Genomic DNA, 20937 nt, shown 5'->3' with positions numbered 1-20937 from the left:
ATGATAATGATAGTGGAAAGCTTCCCTTCAAATAATATTGCTTATTGAGGTGCTGTAGTTTTTGAGAAATGAGTAAAACAATGTCATGAAAATACGTTTGTAAATGATTAAAATAATTTTCGTCTCATGAGACGAAAATTATTTTTTATGACATTGTTTTACTCATTTCCTAAAAACTACAGCACCTCAGCACGTAATATTTTCAGGGAAGCTTTCTACTATCATTATCTTCAAACTGTGTAAGTTTAGTGTAAATCTGTGGACATTGTGTTTTTTTGTCCTACAAAAGTTACATACACCCTTTAATCAATGTTGGTACTTCAAAAAGCTCAGCAAATCAATAATTTGAACTTCAAAATATTTGTTGTAATAAAAATGTAAAACTGACATAGGCTGAAATAGTTTATGTAAAAGAAAGTATAATCTTATATGAGAGATGTATTTTATAGTTTTTGTTCAACAAAGTTTTCTTTTAAAATTGTTTACTCTTTTAAAGGCAGTGGACACTATCGGTAATTACTCAAAATAATTATTAGCATAAAACCTTTCTTCATGACGAGTAATGGGGAGAGGTTAATGGTATAAAACATTGTGAGAAACGGCTCCCCCTGAAGTGCCATAGTTTTCGAGAAAGAAGTAATTTTCCACGAATTTGATTTCAAGACCTCAGATTTAGAACTTGAGGTCTCGAAATCAACCATCTAAACGCACACAACTTCGTGTGACAAGGGTGTTTTTTTCTGTCATTATCTCGCAAGTTCGATGACCGATTGAGCTCAAATTTTCACAGGTTTGTTATTTTATGCATATGTTGAGATACACCAACTGTGAAGGCTAGTCTTTGACAATTACCAATAGTGTCCACTGCCTTTAACCAGTTCTTACTCCACTCCTAAAGTCTTCGGCTTAGCAAGTTTAGTTGCGGGGAAGTTCATTTCACATAAATTCTTATTTAAAATGTATTTGCCAAATTCCACATTCCAGAAAATATTTATTTTGTATGTAAACATGTAGGTATATATTTATTTTGTGCAATTCAACCAAGATCCTTGATGAGTATTATAGTTTAACGCCACAAAATGTTTAACCATCGTTTAGTTTTAGTCACACATTATATAGTTTTGTACTAATTTACCTCATTAACTAGTTTTGAAAAGTTGGTTGTCATATTTACCCGTTATATCTTGCCACAGATTGTGCTGTTCACAGACCATTTAGTTTGGTTTAATTTATATACAGTTGTTCCATTATGATCAGGAACATAACTTTATTCCCGATTTGTGTTTAAAAGCCAGTGGACACTTTCGGTAAACAGTATTGTCCAAGGCCACACTTCGTGTATCACAACTTCTATATCAAATAACAAACCTGTGAAAATTTAGGCTTAATCAGTCATCGGAGTCGGGAGAAATTAACGGGGAAACCCACCCTTGTTTCCGCACGTTTCGCCGTGTCAAGACATGTGTTTAAAATAAATCCGTAATTCTCGATATCGAGAATTGATATTGTTCTAATGTTTTCTCAGAAAGTAAGGCATTTCATGGAATCATATTTCAAGAGAAGTCTTTCACCATTACCTTGTTATTTGTAAATCTGTGAACTTTTTGTTTCTGTTCCGAAAGTGTCCAATGGCTTTAAAAAGGTTTATACAGGATTAGTAAAGATACAACATAATTTGTTCATTTTTAGTATGACAGCTTACTGATGATGAAGTTCACGCTACAACAAATTTTTGTGAATTATTTCCCTCTGAAATAAAATTGTACTCCAGAAAATGAAACAGATTAATTCGGTTGTTACAACCAAAGTTAAAGGCAGTGGACACTATTGGTAATTACTCAAAATAAGTATTGACATAAAACCTTATTTGGTAACGACTTATGGGGAGAGGTTGATGGTATAAAACATTGTAATAAACGGCTCCCTCTGAATTAATGTAGTTTTCGAGAAAGAAGTAATTTTCCACAAATTTGATTTCAAGACCTCGAATTAGATTTTGAGGTCTCGAAATCAAGCATCTGAAAGCACACAAGTTCGTCTAACAAGGGTGTTTTTTCTCTCATCATTATCTCGCAATTTTGAAGACCAAAAGAGCTCAAATTCTCACAGGTTTTATTTTATGCATATTGAGATACACCAAGTGAGAAGACTGGTCTTTGACAATTACCAAAGGTGTACCTTCCCTTTAATCGAGAAACGTGCCTTTACAGCAAATGGATGGAGTTGAAGAGACTGCAGGTTACATGTTTTTGATTGGATGGGTTTTTTTCTTCTTCATATTAATGGCTGACAGTTGAACTTGTATTCCCGGCAGGGACAGTATTGTTACAACAGAAACAAAATAAATACAAGAAGTTGATGGAAATTAAAATATTGATATTGCCTGATGGAGCTATTTTGGTATGTCTATCTTCTATGTCTTTGAGCTGTATATTTTGGGCAACTTTTGATCATGAACAAGAAGATTGTTTCCTGGGGGCCACACTGGAAAAACTGGGATGATAAAATTGACACCATAATGTGTTTTCACATTATAGATACCGAGAAGATAATATAATCAAAATTTACACTGCCGTTAAAGGCAGTGGACACTGTTAGTAATTACTCAAAACAATTATTAGCGTAAAACCTTTCTTGGTGGCGAGTAATGGGGAGAGGTTGATGGTATAAAACATGTGAGAAACGGCTCCCTCTGAAGTGCCATAGTTTTTGAGAAAGAAGTAATTTTCCACGAACTTGATTTCGAGACCTTAAGTTAAGAACTTGAGGTCTCGAAATCAACTATCTAAACGCACACAACTTCGTGTGACAAGGGTATTTTTTCTTTCATTATTATCTCGCAAGTTCGATGACCGATTGAACTCAAATTTTCACAGGTTTGTAATGTTATGCATATGTTGAGATATACCAACTGTGAAGGCTAGTCTTTGACAATTACCAATAGTGTCTACTGCCTTTAAAATAATATTACTTTCTGCTAACATAATCACGTTGGTGTTAATTTAACACGATGATTAATGTTGATACTCTCTCGGTGTATCTTTAATGTGAAAACACACTGGTGCCAATTTGAACACCCCAGTTCTTTTCAATGCACCTACAATACAGACGTGTACAAGATGGATGCAGTAGTTCGTTCACCCTGCAAATTATCATTGTAATGCGTGCCTCGTTTCCATTATGAGCTTTTATGTGTGCAAATAATTATAAACTTTTCCTTTTGCAATCATAAATCATCCTTGTTATCATTACACAAAGCCTATGGAAGACCTATAAATATGTATCAAAATGGTGTTTGAAATAGTAGGGGGCCGGGCCCGTGCCATTTGGAAATCTGTCCCCGGAGATTCTGCCCATACCCCATAATGGGACTTCCACATGGGCTGAAGGAGGGTGATTCAAAAAAGGGCGCCATCAGATGAACTGTTTGTGCACATTTCGCCATATGGGTTGATGGAGGCGGGGGGGGGGGGGGGGGGGCGGGGGCGGGGCGGGACAGTGGCAGAATCTGTAGCCACACCGGGACGTCAGACCATTTCTTACTGATCGTCATCAAACATAAAAACAGCGTCGGAGAAAAAGAAACCAAAAATGGCCGCCTCAGAAATAAAACGTATATTCTGTGAAATCCTAATTGGGGTAAGTTGGACGGATGTCCTTTTATTGACAGTGTATACAGACTGCATGCGTTCCAAGAAGTTGAAGTATTTACAACAATAATACATAGATTTGTTTATACATTCCCTTTTAGCATTATAGGTCAAAATAGTTGGAATAATTAGTTGTTTTTTATACACTATATACAATTTTTTAATTTCTGTCTTTACAAGATTATTCATGCTATTTTTACCATAACAATGTTTTCTTCATATTATTATTTTTGAAGGCCAACTTTTTGTGCGACATTGTACACAACTCTTTAAGCACAACTGCCAAAAATAACTTAACACGATTTTCCATTGCTCACTCACCAACATTATCAAAAATCTTCGTCTTGACAAAGGAGTGAACATCTCTGGTAATGTCAGGGATGGATGTAGTGGTGGTCACTAATGTTCTGGGGACTTTTTTTCAAGATGGTTAAAGGGAATTACTTCGGAACCAAAGATCTTCACGGTGTGTGCCAGTGTGCCATCCCCCACCTTTACGTATACCTCTATACCAATCGATCTCCATTTAATGACGTTATTTAAGTAGGGCGCCCTCTCATTGGAAAGCAGCTCATTGGCCAATCCTGACAGCCGCGAAGGGATCATTTACCAATCAATTATACCCGCATAATTAATATTGACAAGGATGGGAGACAGCCAGCATAGGGCTACACTTGATCCACGAAGCCTGAAAAGGTACCCGTTGTTCATTATTGCATCTTTTTCGGGCTACCATACAATTGAGGGCGCGTAAAGAGTATTGCACCTTTTTCTATTTGCACATTTGAATTAACAACATTGAGTTATGAGCGAGCAGGGTATGCTGGGATTAAATGGCGGCCTAATGTCACCAATACCTTTTCCTTATAGCAGTTCTTTTGTCCATGCAAGGAGGAACATGTCAGGCAGCCACGATAGCCACTCGTGTACACTTCATCTTGCAGTTCTAATATTATTGCATTCCAATTAATGACATCAAACCGAGGGTGGAAGTGAAAATTAGTCTGGTGCCCTGCATGTTGAATAATAAGAGTCGGTATCTAAGATTCACAACCTCGCCACCATGGACGGTGCGCCGTATCGATGACATGGCACGTGCTGTGAAAAAAATGGCGCTGCGAGATCGATCACCCATGGGGTCGAGGTTGCATGATTCAGAACTCGACAATTTAGCGGCAGAGTTGCGATTCAAACGTTTCTAAGAAAGGCACGAAAAATTTTCCTGTCACATTATTATTCATAATAATTAGTTGTTGAACTATTTACAGAGGGTAACACATCAGTTTAAACATTTCACAACTGCATGCGCATCTCAGTTGAGTAATAATAAGCGTTTTTGTTAAAAGGAGCTTTAAGCTTTACATTCGTTATGTACAATATTTAAGTTTCGTATTTACATGTCCACTTCTTATGTGGATTATTGTTCATTTATTAATTAAAATGAGCAATAATTAAGGCATTTTTGTTTACCTGGTTCAAGGTATAATTTGCTTTTAAAAAAGCTTTGATCCAAAACGTTATTATTTGTTGCTAATAAAGAACTCAATAGTTAACTAATAACTATATATAACTATATAGTTAACAAGTTCTTAAGTAACTTTAATGACGATACTATTGTTAATAATAACAGTGTTATCCCTACGGTAAGATAGAGTAATTGTTCAAGGCACTGGACACCTTTCGTAGTTGCCAAACACCAGTAGTCTCACTTGGTGTATCCCAACATATGCATACAAATACAAACAGTGAAATTGGTCGTCGAAAAATATATAAAAAAACAATTCAAGAAAAAACAACTTCTTTGCAACAATCTGTGCGCTTTTATAATAGTAAAAAAGGCTTAAGGCCTGAATTTTGCTCATCACCAAGTATTTTGTATTAGTAATCAACGTGTCCAGTGCCTTCAACTGCAAGACAAACATTGGTCTGTTTAAAATGATCGTACTCTGTTCAAAGTTAAATTTTACAACTACATCATAAAACTAAAAATGATAAAACTAAAACCAAAGAAACAACGTGTAGAGTCGTATACGCCATTTTGTGCTACCCTATGCTACCGCGTATCATTTATGTGAACCACCATGCAGCAGACAACAGTTCGCAGAAATCATCCTTATCACAGCTAAGTTGATCGATGACGTCTACGTTTTGATCCAGAGCGAATGGACATACTGCGACTTGAAACAAGACTATACGATCTTGGTTGATGAACGTTAGAGCTGTTACTTATTCATACGGAATGCACGTCTAGATTATTAGAAAAAGTCCATTGAATTTCCAAATTGGCCATCCCAAAATCGGAAAGTATACAGTCCACATCCTTTTCGTTGAATTATTTCAGTCGTACAACTTTATGTCAGGAACCCTGCATGATTCAATTAAGTCCACTGATACATGAAAATAACAGGTGTGAATTGATAGACGAAAATGATGTCTTATTATAGCTTCTTTTTTAATTAATGGAGCGGCTTTCCCGAAAAGAGTTACAACCAAATAATATTGCATTCGAGGTTGAACAGTTGAAGTTCAAGATGGCCGTCATGACATGAATTCAATTTGGGGACTTTCACCGCAGCAGACTTACCAGGTTAAATCCATTGTTCTTGTTAATGTGCGCATGCTCAGAACTACGTGAGCATTTCGCAAATACCTTTGCGCAAGTGCAGACTGTTGAATGGGGTGCATTGTGGGATAGATATGGATATTTGGACACTAGCTAGACCACAATGCACCTAATTCCAATTACGCGCGCGCCCCAGTATTTGCGAAAAGGTCTATGAACATTCACTCGGCAAGTCTGCTTCCACCAAGCGTCTCCCATTAGTTATCTCTTTAAGAGGAGCAGCACTTTTTCTTTGTTGGGGCGAACTCAATATCCTCCTTCAGTTCCACCACATAAACCCTACTGACATTATCATCTTCTCGCTTCTGTAGCTCCCTGTGGAATAAAAATCCAATGTTTTGTTTAAATTATTTGAATGACAGATATCTTGTTTTATTCCAAAAAGGAAAACACCGGGGGAAGGTTACAACAACATTTAATATTCTTGTTGGTTTAACTCTTATTCCGTTGTGTGTCAATAATAATAATATTTATTCGGGCAATCACATTTACAAGGACATGTACAAATATTAAAAGTATTTAAGAAAACAAAGTAAAACAACAGTGGGGTGCCCAGGAGAGCATAAAAGTAATAAAATAAAATAAAAATAACTATCGCCAAAAGGCGTATGTCTCCTAGCTGTGTATACTCAGTACTTTTCTTGGGCTCTGTGAATGAATGCACATGCACAGTATTTGGGTGGGATTCAATTCCACGACCTTTGCAATTCTAGTGCAGTGTCATGCCAACTAGCACCAAGATTGCCTGGCAGTTCGAATACTAGAGACAATATTAATTAAACTATACAAAAATTGCTGTTTACATGACGGAGGAGTTAGCAAAAGGCTACCTGATGACCAATAAAATAATTATTTTTGAATATTGAATTATTTTAACTTAGCAGACATACAAATATACTTGGCTATAGGCAATTTACAATACGTTTTTTTCTAAGAGGTCATAACAATAATGATCATGGTATCTTTAAGACAATAAAAAAAATCAGTTCTTTAAAAAAGGGTTTGGGCCCTAACTCAGACATGCAACTTTCGAATGGCAAAAAAAAGAGAGGAAATGCACGATCACACTTAATTTTTGTACAGTGTTTTTCAGTTTTCTGGCGCTGTTTTGAAAAGATAAAAGGACATCAGCTAATCAGCCGAGACGTTGCATGCCTGAAACATACCTCGCTAATCTACCAAGCGTCTCGAAGATGTTGAGCCCTGTTTTGGCACTCGCTTCAATAAAAAGGGCACCGTTTTCCTGAAAATAAATTGATGGATTTGGTTGACTGATTTTGTGTATTAGTTGGTTAACATCACATTTTGAGAACTAACACTTTATTCATTTACAACTCACAGAATAGAAAAAAAACCAACAAAAAAACATTAATAGACGAGATAAAAATAGGCCTAATATTATTGATTGATTGATTGATTAATTTATATATTTACTTGTTTTTAAAACAAAAGTTTCATTTAAAAAATAGGAACGTTTACAAAAAAAGTAATAAATAAATATTAATAATAATAGGCAATTGTATAATTTTTGATTGATTGATTGATTGAATCGATTAATTTGTTGACTGATTTATTGAATGATTGAGGTAACGAGGATTTGACGCATCACATACACATTACACATGTTCTGGACAGTATGAACAAACGCCAACTTAAAATCAATTAAATTCGACATAAAGTTTCCTAATTGGAAACAATTAAGAAAAATAAACAAGTTTAGAATAACTATTAGGTTCACAGAACATCTAGTGGTGATTAAAAAACAAAACAATGTTACTGTAATAGATAAGAAAATATGGGGACATTTTGTTATGTAATTCCCCCTTCAAAATACAAATTCACAAACAAAAGATCATACCAGTTCATCAAAAAGGGAAATTTGCTGACCAAAAATTATATGATAAAAGTATAACAATACAATAAGGTACAAGTAATAACAGATGGAGTTTTATGCAGAATGAAGAAATGAATATTACACAACTCAGTACTTTTGCACCAACTCATAAAAGTGGCACTGAACTTTGAAAATGAAGACTTAAGACAGAAAAAAATGCATTGTTGATCCTACCTGCGCCAGAACCTGCGCTAACTCCTTAGGCACCTCTCGATCATAGTCGGCTAAGTCTTCTTTATGACCTACAAGCATTATGGTTGCTGTATCATCAACCTCCTATAAGAACAACAAAACAAAAGTGATTTTTCAACTCATAGGTGTTATAATCCTGGTGTTTCTGGTTCACAAAGCAAGCAGCATTGTTGCACAGGTTTCCCTATTATAAAATATTTTCATGAGGCTCACTTATCAGCAAATTGATAGAAAACACTTTGTTTTATTAGATTATTTTATTACATTTTGCGTTTTTATTCAGAGAGACAAATGAGTTACACGACTAGCTAAATAGCAGTTGCAATTAGGTCAAACAAAGTCAACTGTTGATAAGTTCACTAGTGAGTAAAGCATTCTTAGTTTTATTACTAGAATGATTCTATAGTAAAATTAAAGGCAGTGGACACTATTGGTAATTGTCAAAGACTAGCCTCCACAGTTGATGTATCTCAACATACGCATAAAATAACAAACCTGTGAAAATTTGAGCTCAATCGGTCATCGAACTTGCGAGATAATAATGAAAGAAAAAAAACACCCTTGTCACACGAAGTTGTGTGCGTTTAGATGCTTGATTTCGAGACCTCAAGTTCTAAATCTGAGGTCTCGAAATCAAATTTGTGAAAAATTACTTCTGTCTCGAAAACTATGGCACTTCAGAGGGAGCTGTTTCTCACAACGTTTGATACCATCAACCTCTCCCCATTACCCATCACCAAGAAAGGTTTTATGCTAATAATTATTTTGAGTAATTACCAATAGTGTCCACTGCCTTTAAAAGTACATGTTATCTTTATACAACCATAATGGTTTTAAGGCACGTACTCTTATGCTTTCAATCCAACTCTTCACATTTAGGAAAGACTTCTCACACGACAGATCATATAACAGCAAGACGCCATCTGCTTTCCTGAAGTACGCGTGTGGGATACTTCGAAACCTAATAATGTCAAGAAAACAAAATCTGAATCAGTTTGAAGCACAGATTCTAGACTCAAGGCACCACTTGTACGATGCAAAGTCTAATCTTTACCTCATTACGAGCAATGAACACATTTCGAAAAAAGAAATTTCCCGTTATGTTCCAACGCCTATACATCTAGAGTATTTAGTTCAATGGGAGACTTTGGAACTCTAGGTGGCAGCAGACTTGCAAGGTAAATGCCCATTGTTTACTAATTCTGAGCATGCGCACATTATCGAAAACAATGGATTTTACCTGGTAAGTCTGCTGCCACCAAGCGTCATAAAAGTCTCCAATTCAATTTCAATTCAAACTCACATTTTTATTTCCATACTTTCTTGAAGGGAAAACAAAAAAAAACCAAGCGTATACTTTACCTTTCCTGCCCGGCAGTGTCCCATATTTGTAACGAGACGACATTGTTATCCAAAACCAGTGACTTCATGTGAAAACCAATTTCTTGCAAGACAAATTAGTTGAAAAGAAAGTTAGTTTCAAAAAATAGTTCGTCTTTAACAGACAAAGCTTTAATAATGTAAAAATTGCAAATAAGATATTTTGCTAATTAAGAGACGGTCTGTATAAGACCAAACGTATTACTGAGTAATTTTAAGAATAGGCCTACTCTAAATAAACACATTAAGCAAAATGAAAGGAACTGTTTTACATAATAAACACTTATTCTTTAAGAGACCTGTAGCAGCCTTTATATTAGAGGCCTGTATAAAAAATAAAACATTTACGGCAGCTGCTAAATCTGAAAAAAAGAGGACAACAAAACATTAATACACGTAACAAAACAACTTTAATAATAATAAAATAATAAAAGGAGACAAGGTTGACAATATATGAGCTTGAACAAGGAACAATGTAACCAATTTACATTTGAACCATAAATATTAACAGATACATTCATTTTTAATTGTTATATACCTATTGTGACTTGTGGACTGTCCGTGAATGTGTTATGGCAGAATCTTTGAAGGAAGCTTGTCTTTCCCACTCCAGAGTCTCCGCACATGACCACTTTGAAACATCTATCTGGCGTCCGTAGCTGTAAAAACTGTGGGTTACAATAATCGCAAAGGTTAGGGTTAGGGTTGGGGTTAGGGTTAGGGTACGCACATTTATATCAAATCCTTTTGGGCGATGAAACTGGTTGTCACTTAAGGACAGTGGACACTTTAATTGTCAAAGACTAGTCTTCACACTTGGTGTATATCAACATATGCATTAAATAACATAAATTATCTCTAGTATCTCCAAAGTGCAGGCCGGGGGAACCAAAGTAATTGATATCCTAAACTGGACTATACCACCTAAGAGGGGAGAGGGGGTCAGATCCCAGAGTTGTGAGGGTGTTTTTTTTCGGGGGACTGGAATTTGTTTCCACTTCATATATGATTCTTTGTACAGACATACAGATCTACAAAGATGACCCTCTATAAAGTGGAACCATTTTCTTTGAAGCATGCTTCCAATTATCATGCTTACAGCCTGAGATATATTCTGAGGTTTCCCACAGCCCCACCCTCCCCTGCCAAATGAAACGTTTTGGGCATACTGGTGGGGTGCCAGTTAATAGTGAAACCTTCCAGCAAATTTCTGAACTATTGGGGGTATCTCCGACTCGAATGTAAATAGATATGAACTTTAAAAGATCTCTGTGTCAAACGGGTTAATAGCCCGGACCTAACACATGTTGATGTACAATAGACAGATTGTGCACATGATGTGATTGTAGTGTGAAAGTAAACTATGAAAACAGACTCAGCCCTCATCACCAAAATGAACCACCATCACTAAACCAAAGAGTCTTCACTCTACGAATCGAAGATGAAAGTGCATAAAAGGTGCATGTTTGCCTGGTGCGCCATATTGTCACTCAGCTCCTTTGGAGGTCCTCATGGGCGCCGCCATTTTGAAAAAGTCATCATGCCATGCATAACGAGTGGCATGCGTTGCAAGTTCCAAATAAGCAAAGCGTTTCTTACTTCTGGTTCTGTTACCTGCATTTGCTGATCGCATTCGCAGTCGCTGTAGCTACTGACACGACTCATCTGCATCACGCCGACCCTCCTCGGGCGAACTTCGTAGTTTTCCTCCACCAGATTTTCGTATTTTTCCCTGTGACGCAGTACACAGAAAATGATGCCAAGGTTAGGAGATTGACAATAGATACTGCATTAAATATCACAGTTGATGACGTAGTACACATAATATGATGAACAAGGTAAGAGATTGACAGTGGATGCTGCGTCAAATAAATTATTGTTTTTTTTTGTGACGTGGTACACAGAAAATGATGACATGAAAAGGAGATTGACAATTTATACTGCGTCAAACGCACAGTTGGTGACGTAGTACCCATAAATCTGTTAAAGATATTAATAATGGATACAATGTCAAATAATACAGTTGTTTACAATAGTACACAGAACATTATAACAATATGTTAAACAGATTAACAATTGATAGAGCATCGTCACAGTCGATGACGTCACAGACAATCGTGACACATTAAAGGACAAGGGAAGGGCACTCAATAATAATGATACCGCCATTTTAAAGACACCTATAATCATACAAACATCATTATTCTTCGGCACTGAACCAAATTTTACAAAGAAATGACACTGGTTATTGAAGCTTAAAACGTTACAATTATTGTATTATGTTCAAAATTGAAAACTTAACTACATAAAAATGAGGAAGACACAATTCAAAATTACAATTATCTGAAGAAACAATTGTGAAGATATACAATTAGTTTCCAAAGAGAGAACATGCAACAAGTTTACACAATGATGAATTACAGATTATAATACACCAACTCATAAACTGTGTTGTTTAGCAGGTTCAAAAGACATAATTTCAATTAAATTACTCATTCAATGGGTACAATTTCCGTCCATTTCGATTACAAAATCATTCTCCAAATTTAAAGCAGCACAACCATGTGAAGGTAGTACACAGTAAATGATGACGTTGAATTATACTCATTGTTGTTTAGAGGCAGTCACCTACATTTCTTGAAACACTACGATGCATGAGACACTGCCGAATACATTTGTTTTTATGTACAGCAATTGAAAACATTCGACAATAAACTAAAACGCCTTCAATTATTAGTAGACAGTGAAGTTTTCATGAACAAAAACAATGTAGCAGTTTGTTTCCATCCCCCAAGGCTCGGCTTAGGCTCCACCCCAAGCCTCGTTTGATGCTTTTGGAAACAACCCAAAATACTGCTCAAAAATAAGTGAAAAGACCCAAACATAAGTTTGCAAAAGTGCAAAAAAAGCAAGACTTTTTGTAAAACATTTAAACAATTTTGAAATATTATTATTATTATTTTTTTTTTTTAAGTTTCGCTAACCTGAGTTTCTCTAGCTGAAGTTCCAGGCTCTGTCGGTCACGTGACTTCCTCTCCTGTTCCTTCATGACCTCTGCGTATTCTCTGCTCAGTCACAAGTTCAAATCAATCATCAATTAAATATTTCTAGACTTTCCAAGTTTAAAACCTCAAAGTTTAAAACCTCAAAGTTTGAAACCTCAAAGTTTGAAACCCCATGTTCTGAAACATACATATTGTCGTGCTGGTTTGCAGACTTTTGAAGTTGGGTTTGAGGGGCACTCTCAGGATTGCAAAATAATACAATGTTGAAAATCAAGAAACTTTTCAAACTTCTGTGCTTAATTGGTAGGGTCATAGATCGGGCCGTACTCCAAAAGTGCCCATACCAATCTCCTTCGTATAGTACTGCAGCTATTGATAACAGGATAAACTGCCTTGAGAAGTATGGTTTTTAAAATTAATTGTTACATAGAAACATTTAAAGGAACACGTTGCCTTGGATCGGTCGAGTTGGTCTTTGAAAAGCGTTTGTAACCGTTTTTTTATTTATAAAATGCATATGGGTTTAGCAAGATGTTGTAAAAGTAGAAAACAATGATCCATGCAAACATGGCTCGAAATTGCACGGTTTTCCTTTTACCTCGTCGACTAATACGGTCGGCCACTTTAAATGGGAGTCAAATTTTTGACTCCCAGAAATGGCCGACCGTGTTAGTTCGCACAGTAAAAGGAAAACAACGCAATTTCGAGGCAAACTTGTGTGGATCATTGTATTCTACATTTAAAACATTTTAGACCAACTCGTCCGATCTAAGGCAACGTGTTCCTTTAACTGTGAGCAACAATTCAAGCATTACTCATTTCTTAGACTTCTAAGAATTGGTGTCCGTTCGCGAAGCAACGGCCAGATATGCGGTTGGTATCCGCGCTCCGGTTGGATTCGTCGCTGTTGCGAACATTATACCGTGCGTTTTTTTTGTGTTTTTTCTCTCATCAAGTTGACCCTGTATTCAACTGAATCTCACATGATACGTTTATCGTTTCTTTGTTTGTAACTTTGCCTAAAATCTGCATTATGTTCACCAAGCAAGACCTATATCGGATTTGAGGCATTGCATGGTGAGGTATCGATGTATAATTTGGTTTGCGGTAACACCATGTGTGTATCTACTTGCCAGGCAGAGCTTGTTCTTAGAGAATTGTCTTGCTTTATTCTAATTATCTATGACCCTGACTTTTAGCACATTATTACGAAGAGCTGTGAGTTTGGCGTAATGAGTGAAGTTATTATGGGGGAGCGTGACACAATGAAACAAGACTATGAAATGGGATTTATTAAAATAAAATAAAATATATCAATGGAATTATACATTTCAAAATATAATCTTACTGTTCAACAATGGTGGACAATGAACGTGAAACGCAGATCGACCAGTGTGAAACAGTTTATAAAAAAAAATATAATTTCACGGCTTGAGAAAAAGAAGGTTGTGGGTTTTGGGAACGAGGCAATAGCAAACTGTTCTTGTTTTGTTTCAAAGTCGTATAAACTATTGATGTTACTCTTTCGGCCATGTGGGGCTCGACTCCCGCGTGAATTTCCGAGATTTTCTCAAGATTGCGAGATTACAGTTTGCTAAGCCTCTTGTGGATATCATGCTCAGAGCAATTTGAAGATGTCCTTTGTTTCTCTTCATGGAAATTCAGCTTTAATGTTACCGCTTGCGAACTCGTCTTAATCTTTGTAATTTTCTGGAGTTTTTTTCTGGAGTTTTTGTCTCTGGAAACCCTTGAGGCAGCAAGCTTTTCAATCATGGATGGAGATGAGTTATTTATAATAATTGCCTTCGTCTCGAACTGACTCTTTGCATTATTTAGTCTCCAATGAGATCATAGAGTGACGAAGTACACCCGGATGTGTCTGGATGCTTCGTGACTGGTTTATAAATTTTCCATTATGTTTTTTTATTTTTATTGAAAAATAACCGTTGCATGGTTGAAGTTACAGATTTTTGTTGAACCCTCCGGTTCCGTCTAACTGCATGTTGGGCTTACCAGACTATGTTGGTCTATGATGCCAAATGTTTGCACAAAATTATGGACATGTTCAATATGCTCAGTGTATAACGGAAGGGGGGAGGTACTTCCCAAGGGCCAAAACAATTTAAAAAAAAATCAAACAAAATTGTTTGGTAAAAGAGGAAACATTAATAAAGATGTGCAAAGCAGGTAAATTTCTTCTTTTGCGGCACGTAAGAAGCAGCATGTGTTAACATGAAATAACAAAAAGTGATGCCTGATTATTGGCAAGATGCGGTTGTGATAACCTGGCATTTTAAGGCCAGGGTACTATGGAACGCTAGGAGGACGCAATTTTTCGGTCCAAATTAAGTATAAACCCAACCTCAATCCTAAGGGTGGTCGATCTCGCCCCGCCATTTTTCCCCAGCATGCCTTGCTCGCTCGATACTGCGCGCTGCCCATGGTAGCGAGTAGCTGTTTTTGCGCATATTTGATTAATCTGGAAATCTACTGCCACCTAGCGTCCCAAAAGATCTTGCATTGGATGAAGCTTTGACATGTTTAAAGAAACACGAAAGCGAACATAATTTTGAGTAAATGTCTGTCTCAGAAATGATTTTGGTCTACAATGCAATTATTATTTGTCCTCAAAGTTCAGCTTTTTAAAACAGTGTTCTTTTGCAAAAGCTCCTTATATGCCTACAACTGTTTTGTAATTTTTACTAATATTTGGCCCATGGAAAGAGAAGGAAACAGCCGTCTGGGATAGATACCTTCCAACATACCTCTCGATGAAATCTCGTTCTCGTTCAGTCTCGTCCTGGAGCTGAAGACAAAGCTGCTGCGTTTCGTTAAGACCCGCCAGAGACTGGTCGAGGCGCAAGCGCAGTTGTGTGTTCTCCTGAAACAAAATAAAGTTAAAAACATTGGGAATGATACCCAAGATAATCGATAATTATTTGCAATCAGAAAAAAAAGAAAAACAAAAACGGTTGTTGGTTGTTCTGTCTGTTTTTTTAAATTTATACTTTTCTTTTAACTTTTTCAAAACCGTTCACTGGAGTAAATGGACGAGCAGTTAACCCCGATGAAGTCCACTAATTAAAAAGGGTTTACATGGAGATAACAGGTGTGGGTTTTACAGGAAAATGGATGTTACTATTCTGGCCACCTTCATTAATGGAGCTTTCCGTATGGTGTGCAGATTGAATATACTTAGAATAACATAACGATAACAGGTGTGAGTTGCCAAAGGAAATAGATGTATCTTTCTGACCACTTTCTTTAATGGAGATTTCTCGCACTGTGTGCATATTAAATGGGGGACTTTCGGAACGCTTGGTGGCAGCAGACTTACCAGGTAAAATCCATTGTTCTCGGTAATGTGCACATGCGCAGAACGACGGAAACAATGACAATTTACCTGGTAAGTCTGCTGCCACCTAGCGTTCCAAAATCTCCAATTGACTTCTATTCTTTTGAAGGTTTTACCTTTACAAGGTCCTCATTTTCTGATACTATGTTCGCTTCGTGTCGACTTAACTCCATCACCATGGTTTCCAGCTAGAAAACAAACATCAAGACAAAAATAAATGCATCGTTGGATTAAAGACAAATAACCGCGAAAGTAGATGATTTTGGATTTCATTTGGATGTGGCCTTTAGTTTCAACCTCTGCAATATTTTAGTTGAAACCGAAGTGCAGTTCGCCAATGGGAGTTTAAGTGTTTGATTCCGGAGGAAAAGAATAAACAATCCTTTCATTTTCGGAGCTAAAAGGGCTTCGGTCTTATCAGAAACTCAAGATCTCTTTGCCTTATCACGTACCATAACCAACAGATCTGCTGTTAAGATAAAGTTCACACCCCAAGGCGAATAAAATCATGACCAGACAACTGTGACACTACGCCCTCTAGCGTCGACGAATATTGTTTACATTTTATTCCGAACAATATCAGAGTCCAGTTACGGCATAATGTAACGTACACGGTGGGCTACTTAGGCAGAAATCTTGTTCGATTTTTCCCCGTCGGTTGAATATTACAAGGGGAGTAGGAAAGGTAATAAATATAAATTGAGCTTGGAAGAGTAACGGTTTATTTAGGAATATATTCCCATTTCATATGTGAGGACTGACTTTTGTACACGGCCGTGTAATTTATCCTACACAAAGTATTTATCTATTCGTAGCATGTATTGATTTATCTCTCCCAAGTCGAAAACTTAGAGATTTAAGTTTCGTTTACGATTTCATGTGAGTGTTTTTGAAGAAAAAACTTCTTCTTCTTCTCCTCACTTTTCAATAACAAACGACTGGAACATGTTTAGGAAAGAGTTGTTTGTCAAAATTACACGAGTATGTTATGTCAATGATAGTGTGCTGTAGACACTGGACACCTTTGATAGTTGTCAAAGACCAGTCCAGGCTCACAAGGTGTATCTCAACATAAACATAAAAATAACAAACCTGTGAAAATTTGGACTCAATTGGTAGTCAAAGTTGCGAGAGAATAATTGAAGAAAAAACCCTTGTCGCACAAGTTGTGAGCTTTCACATGCCTTGAAATCGAGACCTCAGCTGACAGAGGTCTCCTATTGAATTCAAATAATTATTTTAAGAAGTCAATTCTTTTTCAAAAACGATGTTATACTTCATAAGGAGCCGTTTCTCACAATGTTTTATACTATACCAACAGCTCTCCGTTGCTCGTTACCAAGTAATTCTGTATGCTAACAATTATTTTGAGTAATTATTTACCAATAGTGCTGAGTGCATTGAAGGGTGCAACACGGCTGTGGCTGCACACACATTAGGCATCCTTACGATGTTTCTGGGTAACTGAGGCTAACTATTAATTCAGAATTAATTAAATTTTCAGTTCCTAATCCGGGCCACTTTTGGTTAAGCCACACTTCAAAAGCGCCGTGCCAAAGTGCTCGCATAAATCCCTGCATAGCAATGGTAACTCAGGCAGTTGCCAACGTGTTGTATTTACATCCCAATTACTGCCTACAATCTGCCTACTGTTGTTTAGCATCGTTTTTTTTTGTGGAAATTGCAATGAATTTCGGCTCCGTATTAAAGTAGCATCTCACGATTTACGTTTGTAAAATAATATGTACTTTTATTTTGTGTGAGCGAGGTTTGAAAGATGATGCTGTCTTGAAACCAAAAACATTCAATAACTTCTTATAGAGCGCATTGATAATGTATCAATGCGCTTTACATTAGAGCCCTGGTCATTAGGCCAACTACATGTTATTCTTTGATCTTTCTCAGCTCCCAAGGGAGTACAGCCCCAGGCTGCTGTGGCGCTCCAAAGGATTTTTCATACAAAATATCAACCTCTACCCTCGCAGGTACCCATTTATACCCCTGGGTGAAAAGAAGCAATTATCGTAAAGTATCTTCCTCATGAACACAAGTGTCACGACCGGGATTCGAACCCACACTCCGATGACTTAGCCATTCGATGATGCTTTAAATCTTGTGTAATACCATGAAAGCCAAAAAGTTTGCGAACCTACAAAAGTAGGCCTAGCTAAATTACGGATCAAATGGGCCAACAAATTGGCCGAGCATCTTTAATCCGTTTTACACATTGAAAATAAGATGATTTAAAAGAAAACATTGAATTCACTAATAACATTATATACACCTGCCCGAGGCCAAGCTTAAAGTATCGCCCTAGTTTTAGAAACATCTGTAAAAGTGTACACGATGACGAAATTGTGTCTACCAAAAGCTTGTCTAAATTGATCAAAATCGGATTATGGTAGCGATAATTGGCGACTGAAAGATTCCCATGAGAGATGTTGATAAAACACAGTCATAGATATCTCAGAATAAACAGCGCCACCAAGAGGAAGTGAGGCCGAAGAATCTTGCAAACAATAAATCACCACCACCAAGTGCTCATTTTCGTATCCGGCACTGGACATGTTTGGTAACTGTCTAGTCCAGTATTTTTTACTTGGTTTATGAGCAAACACACATGCATAACATAACAAATCTGTGAAAGTTTTGACTCAATTGGTCATCGAAGTTGCAAGAGAATAATCAAACAAAAACACGCTTGTTACACAAATTTGTGGGCTTCAGGTGGATTGTATAAAAAGGCTTCAGGCCTGAAGTATTTTAATATTTGAGTGAGAAATTATCCTTTCTCTCAAACTACGATATTTCAGAGGCCGTTTCTCACAATGTTTTAAACTACCAACAGCTCTCCGTTGCTCATTACCAAGTAAGTTTTAATTTTAAGTAATTACCAATAGTGTCCAATATCGTTATTAACAAAACAGTATGGAGCACATAAAATCAGATTATAGCGTAGTCCGCTATTAAATGAGGCATTCTGCTTCTTTAATATGCAATCTGTAAGTGAATGCCATCGGGCCCGTTGGCGATCGATGGTAACATGTCGACGTAATTCGATTTGTGTGATATTGAAGCTTCACACCAGGCAATTAAAGGCAATTACGGGGTCTCTGGGTGGGTTTAATGGGGTACAACGTTGTATTGACCCTTTCTTGTACGCCCACGATAGTGTTTGTCTGTCTGGAAGTACGTGTCAAACGTTGCTTTGATGGTCGTCTGAAGTCATGGCAAACAAGTCAACATTCTGTCTTCAGGTTCTTGACTATTTTCAAATGTTGTTCAAAAGTTGTTTTTGCTGTATCACCGACAGCAAAGCTTTACAGATTCAAATTTTAAGGCATGAAAACTGATATCTTTTTCCAAAACCACTAGTTCGAAGAGAAATGTTTCTCAAAATGCTTCAAACTAACTATCACAAGCTGGTACTGCAAAGCAAGTTTTTATAACCGACAGTAACACTTTACAGATTTAAACGGCCTCTGGAAAAGAGTTGATTTTCTAGCACACACCTCGTGTGTCAGGCGACTTGCATTAAAATTCGTTGTAGTAATGTCGTTTTTTAATTTCTTACCTGTTGGTTTTGTTGTGTTTTGGCGCGTTCTTTCTTATCTAAAGCGTGTAATGACGATTCCAACTGTAGAAACAGAAAGTCAAAAACCAAACATTTACATTTGTTTCATTGATTTATTTATCTACGAATATTCGTACAACCAAATCCATTCACTCAACACCCTAACGTTCCCCATCCCATCAATCTCCAACAGCAAGTTTTGTTGGATTTTGTTGGACTGGGGACTGCACTGGCAAACTGATTATGCTTTACATGGGTTCAGGCATACATGTGTACCAACAAAAGTAGAGTACCACAGTTTGGGTGTTGAGTTCCCATATGAGTGAGGAAGGATCCTAGTAAATTACTCATGGGAGTTGGAGGATGTTTCTGTCGCCCATCTTTCCAAGGCTTAAAAAAGTGTGATTTACTTGTTGTGTATAAGACAATCTGGCGTCAGAGTAAAACCAAATGCATTGTCTCAATAATTAGTATGGCAATTAAACCAGTCTAGGTTAAATGGTTAGTACGGAAAAACAAAAGTCACATTTTTATACCGACCTCTTTCTTTTTACTGAGAATGTCTTGCATTTCGTGTTCTTTCTCCTCAAGCCATCTATCCATCTCGGCCTGCAACTCTTCTTGATACTGAAAATAAAAAACACACAAATTAATACCTCTTTTTGTTTGACAAGAAGGCCCTGGGTTGGTCACCTCTCCACACCCTCCTCCTCCCCGGTTATCTGTGATAGAGATAACCTAACAAGTGTCCGCTTTACACACGGTTCCTCAAGAACCATTGAGTTCTGGCAAAGATAACACAAAATATTCCTCTATGGGATTTGAGGCATTGCATTGTAAGTTATCAACATTATTTGGTTTGCGGTAACCCCATGTGTAGTAGATGTATATCTACTTGTTTGATATTCTTTTGAGAACACGGTAGTATAGTTATAGCAGGACAAGTTCTCAAAAACACAATCTACCCAGCAAGTATAGATACAATGGGATTGGATCTCACAAAGAGTTAGGCATAGTCTTATCTCGAGTTAGGATGAGTTACTCGTCCTAACTTTGACCAGCCTTTAGTTTTTAATATCTCCTATGACTAGCCCTATGTTAGGACTAGCCCTAACTCTTTGTGAAATCGACCCATGATGTTACCGCTAACCATATCAACATTTTCAATGATCAGTGATTGTCTTATTGGACCTGAAGTCTCAAGTCATCCAAAGTCAGACAAAGTCAAACACAATGGTACATGGATTTTGGAGGATTTGTACCG

The 20937-nt window shown here is 37.0% G+C and overlaps 1 protein-coding gene across 1 annotated transcript in view; it reads right to left on the bottom strand.

The window, feature by feature from the left end:
- Positions 1-3634: 3634 nt before the first annotated feature.
- The window catches only part of LOC117299544 (ras and EF-hand domain-containing protein homolog), a 35615-nt gene continuing 18312 nt past the window's right edge, over positions 3635-20937 (bottom strand). Inside the window, exons 4-15 of the mRNA XM_033783093.1 lie at positions 20214-20300; positions 19674-19736; positions 16216-16287; positions 15510-15625; positions 12724-12804; positions 11354-11471; positions 10278-10407; positions 9722-9803; positions 9206-9320; positions 8342-8443; positions 7440-7516; positions 3635-6588 (exon numbers count right to left, since the gene is read on the bottom strand). Coding sequence (XP_033638984.1) covers positions 6483-6588; positions 7440-7516; positions 8342-8443; positions 9206-9320; positions 9722-9803; positions 10278-10407; positions 11354-11471; positions 12724-12804; positions 15510-15625; positions 16216-16287; positions 19674-19736; positions 20214-20300 — 1149 coding nt within the window. The 3' untranslated portion in view covers positions 3635-6482. The remainder of the gene's footprint in view (positions 6589-7439; positions 7517-8341; positions 8444-9205; positions 9321-9721; positions 9804-10277; positions 10408-11353; positions 11472-12723; positions 12805-15509; positions 15626-16215; positions 16288-19673; positions 19737-20213; positions 20301-20937) is intronic.

The sequence above is a fragment of the Asterias rubens genome, chromosome 14, assembly GCF_902459465.1.
Source record: "Asterias rubens chromosome 14, eAstRub1.3, whole genome shotgun sequence".
NCBI classification, from domain to species: domain Eukaryota; kingdom Metazoa; phylum Echinodermata; class Asteroidea; order Forcipulatida; family Asteriidae; genus Asterias; species Asterias rubens.
This window is presented reverse-complemented; position numbering and strand designations above follow the sequence as displayed.